Source organism: Pangasianodon hypophthalmus, chromosome 18 (genome assembly GCF_027358585.1).
Source record: "Pangasianodon hypophthalmus isolate fPanHyp1 chromosome 18, fPanHyp1.pri, whole genome shotgun sequence".
In the NCBI taxonomy this organism is placed as follows: Eukaryota; Metazoa; Chordata; class Actinopteri; order Siluriformes; family Pangasiidae; genus Pangasianodon; species Pangasianodon hypophthalmus.
The window spans coordinates 7,993,911-8,006,980 of NC_069727.1; the positions used below are offsets into that span (position 1 = coordinate 7,993,911).

At 39.0% G+C, this 13,070-nt stretch overlaps 1 protein-coding gene across 1 annotated transcript; it reads right to left on the bottom strand.

Annotated features, from left to right (window-relative positions):
- Window positions 1–1,050: 1,050 nt before the first annotated feature.
- Window positions 1,051–12,273, bottom strand: pik3cg (phosphatidylinositol-4,5-bisphosphate 3-kinase, catalytic subunit gamma). The gene is made up of 11 exons (XM_026922868.3): window positions 12,086–12,273; window positions 8,853–10,858; window positions 8,502–8,567; window positions 8,163–8,388; window positions 7,966–8,069; window positions 7,620–7,766; window positions 7,327–7,417; window positions 7,074–7,204; window positions 6,726–6,837; window positions 4,727–4,884; window positions 1,051–4,041 (listed from the first exon to the last, which is right to left on the bottom strand). The coding sequence occupies exons 2-11, from the start codon at window positions 10,848–10,850 to the stop codon at window positions 3,760–3,762; spliced, it is 3,315 nt and encodes a 1,104-aa protein (XP_026778669.1). The 5' UTR covers window positions 10,851–10,858; window positions 12,086–12,273; the 3' UTR covers window positions 1,051–3,759.
- Window positions 12,274–13,070: the final 797 nt, after the last annotated feature.

Sequence of the window (13,070 nt, forward strand, 5' to 3'; positions counted from 1 at the left end):
GCCATGAATTAGCTGTTCTATTTCATTCAAAATAAATTCTACATGCAGGTGTTTTTGTTGTTGTTGTTGTTGTTCATTTGGCTGCTCCCATTAGGGGTTGCCACAGCAGATCATTGGTCTGCATGTTTGATTTGGCACAGGTTTTTACGCCGGATGCTCTTCCTGGTGTAACCCTCCCATTTTATCCAGGCTTGGAACCAGCACTGAGAGTACAGTCCCAGTGGCTGGGTCCCCGCAATTGTTAAAAGACTAAAAAATTGTCAAATTGGTCGGTGGACAGCTCAAGAGAAAACAGCAATATCTGTAGTATCAACCCTTCAATATGTGGAAAGGAAAACTGTTTGTGAATCAAATAGCCAGAGTTGTGACAAAGTAGGATATTGTGATTTTCCTGTGTACACAACCGAATATTTTCGTACTCATTTTCACAGTCAAAGGGAACTTGGATGTAAATGTTATGACAAAAGTTATGATGGAATTCACCAAAACTACCTCAACTTTGAAATAGGAGGAATATTATGTGTAAGATTATGGCCCACTGGAACAAGTACACATACTTACTTTGATAATTTGACTATGTATACAAATACATACACACTGTCCCTGAAACCAAAAAGATTTGCATAGACAAAAACTGGTCATTCTTGCCTGGCCAAGTTTGTGATCCCGGTAACCAGGTTTACTATCAGTAGCCCTTTTATCAGGTAACTATAATATAGAAGGACTTTGTACATCGTTTTTTATATGTACAGTTTGTTTGGTATGAGTTCAGGTGCTTCAGCATTTTTAATTGGGCTAGTCAGTAGCTGTATACCTATGGTATTTCATTTACAACAAAACTAGTAGAAAACAATTATTCTTTGGTAACATTTTTACTCAGAAAATATCAATATACATAACATTATTAAAATACTTGATAACCATATTTCACAAAATTATAATTCACCTTGGTCTTAATTTTTTTCTGTTCAACAAATTGCTGTATTATTATTATTATTATTATTATTATTTCCAAAACGAGGAATAGTTTATGACAAGCTTTACACAGACTGAAATCGGTGAAGATAACAGATTTAATTTGTATTGCAGGAACACAAAATGCTTACTTCACCAAATGCATGTGTACATAAATCTGTTTTTGCACCAATGAAACACATTTAACTCTACGAAGTCTAACATTTCACCAGTAAGCTTTATTTATTAAAGATCTCCTGAGAGAAATCAGGTGGTATAGACATCTAGAGCATTTTTTTTTTTGCCATTTCGCCCAAACAAATTTAGCACTTAAAAATGTAGGTGTTCTACTTCCTTATGTTTTGGACCACCACTGAGGTCTTTCAGTGTGCACATTTCCTAGCCAATCGCCGTGTGAGTCTGACCTCACGTGTAGTCATAAAAAAGCCCCCTGCCATGTCATGTTCTTCCTCAGATACAAAAAAAAAATCCTTGTTAAAAATTGCATGAAATTGTTATGCCAAATCTGCACCGTCACAAACAAAAGATCTCCACATCCACATACGCAAAATTCAAATACCAATTCAGAATCTTTCCCTCTGGGCTAGCGTTAGCACCCATCCTAGAGCCTCTGCAACGCCAGGGTCTGTGTGTACTTCCCTATCTAGACGATTGGCTGCTCAGCAGCACATCACGAGAGAGACTCCATGCCCTTAGTATTTCTTCCTGAGAAAAGGGAAGTAGTAATGACAGATGTGTATGAAAGCAAAGAGAAAATGGAAGAACGAGGCTGCATATTATTTTGTCAACATGAAAGGGTGTGGCAAGTGCTGTAACACTTCCGAGAACTCCTATATAGTGTCACACGTACTACTGTGGACAAACAATGATGTTTTACACCAACCGCCAATCTCAAACAATATTGAGGTGGGCAAACAAGCTCTGGACACAGGCAGATGTATACCTTCTGTCTCTGACAGCTGCCTACTCACTGGGCCATTTCAATCAGACAGCCGTCTCACAGCAAGCCTGTGTCCTGAGGTGGTAACTTGGATTACCTAATTCACAGTAGAAGGAGTAAACAGACACTGTCTCACATTTGACTCACTGTCAAATATGGTTCATGGACAGGACAGAAACAGGGCATGACAAATTTAAGACTCTATACTGCTTAACCCCTCTGCCACTGTTACAGATGTCACTGCAGGGATAGAAGCGTCACTGTGGCACAGGAGACCCCACACCATGAAAATATGTATCTAGTCCCTGGGAGAGAACCCACTGTAATGCCATGTTCACACTCTTATGAGCATGCATGCTCCATCTATGCACTTGATTTATACAAGCAAGTGGAATGTTTTCTCACTGGTGTAAAACACTGGGAATAAACCGCTTATCTTACAATATGAACATCTTGTCTTTATCTACCCTAAAAGTGTATGCAGCAGCATTGCTTACATACAGGGGATTGATTGATGCGTTGTCACTGCGAGTGCATGAACTAGTACAGACATTTCTTTAAGGTGTGAAACCTTTGTGGCCACCACAGTGGAATCCAGACTTGGGGCTTGGCAGCTTTAGAAACTTGCCAATGATCGAATAGAAGACACAGACATAAAGCAGCTTAAACAGCTTTTTTGCAGACCATCACTAAGGGCATCACTGAGTCAATGTCAAGCTGTGGCTGAATTCAGTATTACTCCCAAAGATAATGATGGCATGGTTTATTACTACTAACAACCAATCTGTTCTTGCAGATAAGAAGTGCTCAGGCCAGTCCTGTGTCCTCTCAATGGCTATGTGAAAGTGACTGCCAGCTGGCGGGTCAAAGACCAGCTGTTTTGTGTGGTTTCGGGTGTACCATAAAAGGGCTCTGTTGCCTAAACACAGGTTAGCCTGTTGGTTGGCACTAAGAGGAACACCACTGGCAGACATGTGCTACGTGGCAAGATGGAGTTCACTGTTTCACGTGACTTTCACTTTCAGTCAGAAACAGTATCGAACCCTAACAGTATCGAGTCATTTTCATCCTAAACAGGAAAAAGTAATGGTGATTTTATCTTCAATAGAGTGCAGTAATGGGATTGACAAATGGCCAGAGAATAAAAGTGGTCTGGCAGTCTTTTGTAGGCTACACATATGAGCTCATGGTCATGAGCTAATGACTTTGTTATTAGTTCTCAGCTAGGAAATGAGAGCTGCCACTAGTTTCAAAAGGAAACTGCACTGGCGGTTACATGCATAACCACACCTTTGTGTGTTGCACATAGAATTTGAAAGTTATGTGTCCAAACTCTCCAAAGGCACACATTTTGTTTAGATGTCAATAAAATAGAAATTTAAGCTAACCACCCTAACCAAACTTAACATCTTGTAAGCACTGTGTTTGGCTCTGGGGATGTTGAGCCCTGACAATGTTCATTCATCCTTGGTGTGAGCTCATCTGCATTATTTCATTTAAAAGGTTATAATTTAAAAGTGAGAGCTACTCATTGAGCTTATTTTAATGTCATATATGCCCATGTGTTAAATGAACCATGTACTCTGAATTTTTGTCTGTTGAAATAGTCCATTTGAAGTATCAAATATCAGGAAGCAAGAGGTGGCAATGCCATGCACATTTATACCAAACCAACCTCCATTAAGTTGACTTTTATGTTTTTGTAATTGATAAGTGACATATTAAACTCTCTCAGGCAACACATCGAAGCAAATGAAAGAAATGCAAATAAAAACTAAACCTTGACATAAAAAATTTAATTTGCTGTTAAAATACTCTTTGGAAACACTGTTTCAATACTCAGCTTAGGCTGATCGTTTTTCCACACCTTGTTTAATGCCAAGCACCAAGTGTAGAAACCAGTTGAATTGCACTGTCCAGCCCTTGTCACGACAGATCTCAATCTGATCCAAAAAGTGTCTCTGAGCCACATCTTCTGTGCACCCCACAGTCAGAGCCTCTCGAATGTACTCTATGTCCTCCTTGCTGGTCAGCTGGGGCATGCCAGTCATCAACATCATTGAGAACAAGATGATAAGCAAGTTGGTGTGATGGCGCAGAGCCAGGTAGGCCTTCACGCAAATGTTCTACATTTAAGAGAAAATAAGTATATTAATATACATTCAGTATACATTCATATACCATAGTGTGGTTGAATTCTCGAAACTGATAGGTCAGAAGGTGTGCATTATTTCTGTATAACAGCATGGCTTAGACAGTAGTTCTGACTGTAACATGAATGATGGGTTTATATTAATGTGCTCATTGTACTACGTTATTGTTTCTATAGTAAGAACTCATACACAGGGACTTGTATGACTGACACTCCACATAATCTTAGACTAATAAACAGATTCAAAAACATGTTTAACAAAGAAAACCGTATAATTGTTGGTGACTTTTTTTTCGTTAGGAGATGTTTATTTAACGTTTATGGAAGGAGTCTCAATAGTCACGGTGCTTTGTAAAATTTCCCAACAAAGGAAAGTCTTCAGAGAGATAGAGCAAGAGAGAAAGAGAGAGAAGCAGATGCTGGTTATGGAATAACTGCTTATCACAGCTGTAACATAACGAACTAACTTCTCTCTTGGATGTTCAACAACGTTAAAACTTACCCATAAACTGTTAAAAAGGATAGCGTTCCTTAATGTATTAAATATTTTAATCATTGGCAAATAACATACGACAGACATGACATATCCGCATGATCTGTCATGTGTTATTATTTACTTATTCCATCATACAGTAGATAATAAAAATAGGCTTCTTCACCTGGAACATGAGGAAATTGGGGCTTGTCTTCTTTCCTGTTGTGCCCATTACATAGAGGAAGTCAGGTGTTAAAACAAAGGGGACCCTCTCCTTGGTTATACCAAGAAAGCTCTTGTAGTTTCCAAGAATGTGTCCAAAGTCAATGTGGAATAGGTTACCTAAGCACAGCAGATTTGTTACCTCAAAAATGTATAACAATTAAATTATAAAGAGTTAGAGAAAACAAGATGCAACAGGATACACTTTTATATCAGTTTCTTTTCTTTTTAAAAAAATAAATAATGTCATGGCCATTTATGGTACATCCCACTAAATTATTATGAAGAACCTAAAGATTATAACAAACATAAATACTAAATATCATGCAAAGACGCTAAGTAAAAACATACTTAACAAAGAATCCTCGACTATTTAAATAACTCTTAAGGAACCCTTTTTTCTAAAAGTGAATAGTCATTATTTCAAAACAATGTTGAATCTGTTTTGTCAGAAATTGTTGATTAATTTTCTATAACAGCAGCTCTGACAATAGTGCTGGCTGCAAACCATAGGTGTATATTAACATGCTTGTTCTGATACGCTGTCTTTTCTATAGTAACTTGTACAGGGACTTATAAGGAGGAAGCAACACGTAATCTAAGACTAATAATAAAACGTATGATCATTGATATAGTGAAGCTTTCTATATAAGGAGCCATTTATTTAACATTTACAGAATGAGCCTCCTGTGTCATCATTTTGTAATGGTCAGTAAGTTATATTAAGGACAGAGGACTTTCCAGTTTCTCAGTTACATGAGAAGCTGTTTTTTTTTTTTATAAACTTATAAACTTCAAGAGAGGCTGGTGAGGAGATGATGCTTTATATAATTTGTTTTGTGGACATTCTACAACATCAAAAGTAACTATTAACTGATAAAAAGCATTCTTTATTTATTATTAGTTGACTTTTTTGTCAACTGAACCCCTTCAACCTAAATTATTTTCCTTAAGTACCTCCTGCAATTTCAGGTAGGAAGATTTTCAAGTTTAACATTTACTTGTTGAATTTTTTTTTTTAAATCATCTGCTTTTACTGCGGTTTTAAGCTACGCAACCTTCCTTAAAACATTCAACTGGTTTTGTGGCCAGGTTTCCATGTTTTGTTATCAAGTGTCTTTTTAGGAATGATAGCTTCATGCTTTGCACCAAATAATTTTAAATAGTCCTTGCTGTACATCCAGAACGCTTCAAACTTTGGAAGTTTTGTTGTCTGAAGTGCGCTTGGATGTTCCTCCTCTTGTGATTTACTTTTACTGACAACATATCTATCCATTTTCATAGATTTTAAGGTACTATAAAGATGACATTTTTACCTAGCTAACACTGTATTTTATTTTAACTCTAATGTGCTAAGAAATGTGATCACATGATATGTATAATTCAATCAACTACTAACATTTACTACTATTTACAATAAAATGTTGAAATTTTAACTATTTTAATTAACTTAGTTTTTACTTGCATGATTAATTAGTATTATCTTTTTAAGATCTAACTTAATGTGACATTGACATTTCCATCACAGTCTTGCAAACCTCCTGCAATGCCACCATGAACCCCTGGTTGGGAAACCCTGCTTTAATTAATGATAATTAAGTAATCATTGGCAAACTGCTGTGGTATAAGAGGAATAAAACACTTTTACAGGAAAATAATCTGCTTCACTTCAGGTCACACCACACCACCCCACCATTGGTTATTTTCCTAAAGCCCTGTCGTGCTTTATTCATTACTTAAAACAATAGGATTTGCAAGTAATGCAAAATAACCGTTTTAAAATGCTCTCCTCTAGTGGTGGTTTGTTTAAGCAGAAAATCTGCAACCTAAAATAGGAATCATGTGCCAGGTCCACTCCAACCACTGCTGTTCGAAAATCTCTGACTGTCTGAAACTTTAATCTATAGGTTTATTTATTAGAGTGTCTAATAAATACAAAAAATTTATATATGCTTTCTTACCAGATTCAGTGATCATGATGTTGTCATTATGGCGATCACCAATCCCCAGGACGTAGGTTGCTACGCAGTAACCTCCACAGGAATACACAAAGCGCTCCACTGCCTGCTGATACTGGAGGGAGGGCAGTAACCTCAATGTCTGAATTATTGAATTATGCAAACAATACACATTCAATATGACTACTGGGGAATATTTGTCATTTCCCGTCAGCAGCTGAGTTTGTTCAGACGCTCCTTCTACAATAAGACGCTGTACCTCAAAGCCCCTGTGGAACCAGGAAGTACACCTACAGACGTTTCCTTCCCCTCTAATGCAAATGGTTATAACCTCCAACGGAAATAACATACCTTCTCCTCATTCAAACATTTGTCTCGAAGCCACTGGTTCAGGATTTCATCTTTAAAAGCCCCAGTATTCCCCACAGTGCTTTGCTGGATGTTTGCAATGGTGGTAGCATCCTTCACTATCTCAATCATTCCTATGGTCAAGAATTCATCTGGCTCATTAATCAAAACTGACAAGGGTAAACATTCATAGGAACACTGTAAAAAAATACTAATTTATTAATAACAATATGAACTTTTTAATAAAAAAACTTACCAATTTTATTTCCAGTGGAAATACAACCATACGGCAGTAAAGACAGATCTAGTGATTCAGTCTCCCATATAGACTCCATGATCAACAAAATCTGCATTTTAATAAAACAGAGATTGTTACCTGTTATAAATGAACCACTGGTATTGCTGTTGTTAAAAAAAAAAATCCTACGATCATCTGTGATTTTTTTTCACTCAAATTTAAAACAAAACTACATTCTACTGAGATGTTTTTGAGGTTTCTGATGACAGAATGTGTGTAAGCACAGAAAACTTGTTTTCATTAACTGTCACCTGTAGAATTAACATGTCCTGACGAAGGTCATCTCCATCCTTGAAAATGATCCCAATGGTATCGCTCGACAAAGTGGTGGGGTCAGCTCGCTTAAACTGCAGCCACAAGGGTTTCTTTTTGGATGCCATTACTTTGCATTGCTCAATCTATGAACAGTAACAGTTTCATCACCAACTGTCTAACAAACTTAACACTACAGTTTTATAATAAATATTGTATGTCTGTTTTTCGATTCTTGAAATGTAGCAAAACCGGTCACACAAGCACACAGGGTCACAAGAGTAACAAGAAATGTTTCTGACACTAATACAAAAACAAACAAATTTGTTGTGCTTCTCTACCTACCACCAGTGCCCCAGCTCGCAGGCCAGGATCATATGGTACTTTAAAGCTCTCAGGCAAACCCTGCATTTGCAGACTCTCCAGTTTCTGGCGCAGCTGAAAAACAACTACAGGGTACCAGAATGATTAGATTCCAAGTACTTCAGGAATTGGATGTAATAAGAACACTTCAAGTACTAACTATCAGCATGGGCAATCACCTTGTGCTGACACATCATATTTCTCAGCAGATATGGCTTTGACCTCACGGGTGACCTTCTGTAGTGCCTCAGTAATTTCCACCTGCTTCCTGAAGTCCTGCAGCATGGCATCTCCACAGCCACGTAAGTAGGCCTCTAAAATAACTGCATACCTCTGTTGGTAGTGCATGGACTGAGCTATCTCACTCCGCAAGAACCAGAACAGGAAATGGCCAATTCGTTTGCTCTGGGAAGAACCCGGGAATGAGCGTTCACACCATCAAATGTAAAAACAAGGAAAACCTTATTTCTGTATAGTATCATCATGATGTGCAGAGGATACAGAAAGTTTTAACTCACCCTGAGTGCACGCTTAAGGAGGAATCTGGCGAGTGCACTGTCATGATAGGGTTCAAACTTCACAGCCTGGGGAAGATTTATGACAAGCACAAGTTAGATTTGTTAACTGAGAGAGATATACAAATAAGTAATAAACTGTTGACTGTTGAAATATAAAACAGATGAAAGACAACTATGGCAAATACACATTCCACTCAGTATTTTTTATAAATGGAGGTATTTGAATAGCCAGCTAGGGGTTTCTTGTTTATTTTTGAACTGACAGTTTAATATTTAAATATGCAAAACCAACTGTGTAATATAAAACTCTCACTATCTACTATAACTGTCATTATCACTATCAAGACTTACCTGAACCAGCTGCAAAAGGTACCGAAGGACATCGTCATCACCAAGAGTCTCCAATTTCCTGACAGCCATAGTGCGCACATTTGCATCAGAAAAGTGGCAGTCCAAAAGCTGCATGGCTAAACCCACATCTAGAGGGCTCCGGTCCCATGTGGTGCTTCTCTCTAGAAGATGGTGTGTGGCCATGACGGCTTCCTGTTTTCCCCATTTCACAGAGCCAAGAAACTTAGGGTAGGCCGTAGGATGCCGCACACACTCCTGTCTGAAATGCCAGAGGAGTTCCTTATCTTCTGCACTGAGTGGATGCAGAGGGTCAGTAGCCACGATTTGATCAAACTGCTTTCGTAAATGGTTAGGCATCTCTCTTTTCCCCCTTTCTCCTTCCATTTCTGATGTATCTCGAGAATCTCTGCTCTTAGGCAAAGCAACTGGGTAGCAATACTTGTCCAGTAGCACTGCAATTGCCATGGAACTTGTTTTGTCTGGATTGGTGGCAGAAGTGAGTTTGTCTGCATTTACGCTACTGTTATCCTCACTTTTCTCAGGCATCTTCCACATGTGCAGGATGAACTCGCCCTGTCTAAGTAAAGACCTATGGTCCACCACTAACAGGTTCACGTAGTAGAGCAGGCGGCTCTTGTTCTTGCAATCATGTGAAATGTTGTCTTTTGAGGTCTGTGTTTGTGCTTTACCACATGACACCTGCAGGTTTAGACGGGCACCTTTGGGTAAATCTTTGATCTTAATGTTGAAATCAAGCCAGGTATTCCACAGCACCTCTTCAGTGAAAGGCTTTGAGGATGTCCTCTCCTGAGCTAGCAGCTGCTGCCCATGGAAAATACTGGCCTCCACAAAGACTATCAGTTCTGAATTACGAGGCAGGACTGGTATATCAATCCCCAAGATTTTGACTCTGAACTTGCGATTGCAGTCCCAGAGGGAGACGGTGAACACCTTCTCATGGTCTTTCTCATTAATAGTCAATTGCTCATGTGTGCCAGCTACACCAGTGCAGTCATCCACCTGTGACCAATCCTCCTTTTGGACCACATCTTGTTCAGGGTCTGGAGGGGATTCAAGCACCAAATGGATCTCTTCTCCACTTTTGATGCACTGTCTGATCCAGTGGAAGTCTTTGATGGGATAGTTTCCAAAAAGATATTCTTCTCTTCCACAAACCCTCAGAACAAAATCTGATTCATTGACATCCTCAGGTATGCCAAGTAGTGCCCTCTTGTTGGTAGTCTTTATGAAAAAACTCTGAAGAACCTGAAATGGTGTGTCATCAATTGACACCTTTATTGTCTGACTTGAGGTATCTCTGTGTATCACAATTAGAATGTGGTTGTTAGTGATCTTACTCAGCAGGTAATCAGGTAAGGGTTTGGTGGTTATCCAGGGGTCCATTGAGTAAAGTTTGGGTTCTCGGTCAACCAGTTCAATTTTTCTGGTTGTAAGTAACTTCCTCCTTGTGAACTCCAGCTCATCGTCATGAACATTACTGACATCTGTGACATCATAACCTATAAGATGATTTAGAAATTTCTGGTACTGGACTGATTCTTCAGAGGGTTGTTGCCTCAGAACGAGATGGATTTTTCCAACCTCCTTTTTAAGAGCTTTCCAGTAGCGAATGCAGTCAAGGGTCTGAAACACCTGGTGCTTATCATAAATCTCACACCAGCTCCCCTTCTTTTGGTAGAGCAGGATGCAGTGGTCTGGTGAGTACTTCTGGTAGAATTCTGGACACACGTTGGTTGTGACTGCCTTCAGCCACAGTTGGGCTTTTACCTGCTCTACTGTCCAGTTCCCAATCACATCCAACTGCAGTGTGTCGGGGTTTCTGGTTGTTTTGTTAGTTGTAGGAAGCACAAACTCCAATGCTAAATGATCCATTGCTACAGATGAGTTTGATGTAAATGCTTTCATTTTTCTTCTCCTCCTCCGGGTTTCACTTCTAAGAACTACTGGTGATTCATCATCACTAACGTGCTGCTCCATAACCAATACTAAAATTGTATCAAAACAAAACATTCATCAGAGAGACCAGTACTGCACAGCTTTCTGTTATAGTTAAATATAAAGGCTAGAATGTCAAGATCACTAAGGCAAGAAAGGACGTTGTGAGTTTATGACCTTGCTCAAAGACACAATTTAACACTCCAGATTATAGCTGATTATTGAGTGAGCCACTACTGCACAGTGAAATAACTGTAACTTTTAATGACCCCAAAAGGGACAAAAACAGAAGTCTAAAGAGTATGAAAACTCAGACTACATACAAATATGGCCATCCCTACTGAAAGAAAAAAAAAAAAAACAGAAACCATCACAGAAATTCTAATGGTTTCCACTACAAATACCATAACAAACCATCAGCTAACCATTAAAACCATTACTGGGCCTTAATGGTATCTACTAGACATAACATGCCACTCATAGAAGGCAACAAATTACCAGTAGAAACCAATACAATTCTCATTATAACCATTACCAAATTCTATGAGGGTTTCTATTATTAAGAGCAGGGATCTCAATATTTTTCTATCTATTTTCTGTTCTGCTTATCCTACACAGGGTGACGGGGTGTAAGAGGACTTGGGGTGTAAGTCAGGGGACATCCTGGACAAGATACCAACAAAATCATGCACCTACTCACACCTAAGACAATTTAGAGATGCCAATCATGCTAGACAGCCTACAGAGCATATTTTTGGACAAGGGAGGAAGCCAGAGTACCCGGAGGAAACCCCCAGGGGAACATGTAAGAACATGTCAGTACACACAGGATGGAGGTGGGATTCGAACCCACAACCCTAGAAGTGCGAGGCGAGCGCGCTAACCACTACACCAAAATATCCACCGCTATAAATTTATAGTCAACGCAAAGGAAGTCACAAAACAGGAAGCACTGAACTGTAGTAAATAATACTGAAGTTTATATTATGAACCAATTGTGAAGTTTAAAAATGTGTTTGTACAGCTGTTTCTATTCAATTAAACAGCACAATGACTGATATTTTGTTACAGATTTACTGTCTAATCTGCGTACATCCTATCTGAGGAACACAATACAAATGCGGAAGTTTTTTTTTTTTTAACATTTTCACCGAGAACGCTTGAGAAAGACGGAACCACATCATTGCAGACGAAACTGCTGTTAAACTCTGAAACTCTCTGCAGTTACTGAAGTAACGGTTTCAGCTCGCGGGTGTGTAAAGGATGTGAAAACTCACCGTTCAGCAAGCACAGGGCCAGCTATACCCCCGAAGGCGGACAGACGGACTGCGAGACATTGATGCGGAGAAGTAGGTTTAATGAGCCCAAGAAACACGGTGTCTTTCTGAAGTTTCCCCGAGTTCCCTGTGAGCTGTCACACGAGCCGCCGTTTCAGCACAGAGCCCCTCCCCTCAGCAACATGACGTGCTCAGTGACTCGGAATGATGCCGCGTTCAAGTCATGTCGGAAAAATCGGGTTTACGAGTTGAACGCACATACATGAATGCCACCACAAGGTCGTAACTACGAGTGGGAAACTCGGGATTTTCTTTGAGCTCAGTGTTTCTGAGTTGGGGGTGTTGTGTCAGTAAGAAAACATGGTGGAATCAGTGGATGCAACGTTTGTAGTTGAGGGTAAATTAGGTGAAACTGAATGGGTATTTAGCAGTGATATGTCTTTGTCAGGCTTTTTTATTTACAATAAAACAAGCTAAATGCCTCCATAAAATACTATAGCATTGTACAGTTACAATATATATATATATATATATATATATATATATATATATATATATATATATACATACACATAATTATTATGTAACGAAAAGTTTACAGTGGCTTCATAAATTGATTAAAAACATAAAAAAGCAAAACACGCATGATGCACATTGTTTAGTCTTCAATTTCTAGAAGGAGAGTTAAAAGAAACCTTGCTGTATTTTTTGTAGTTAGTTATGAGAAAGTACACCGCCATCTTGCTCCGGACAAAGAGACTTGAATGCACCTGACGCGGTAGTTACGACTTCACAACTCGTAAATACGAACTTTCTAGGAGCACTTGAATGTACAGTAATGCTGCCTTCAAGTGCTATGAGAATGCTCCTATTTCCCACTTCTGAAGTGTTCATTAGGAGGATGTCGTGTTCACATGCTCTGTTGTCGGAAAGAGCATGAAACATGGCTGACGCTAGATTCATTCATACATATTTCTTTTTTTCT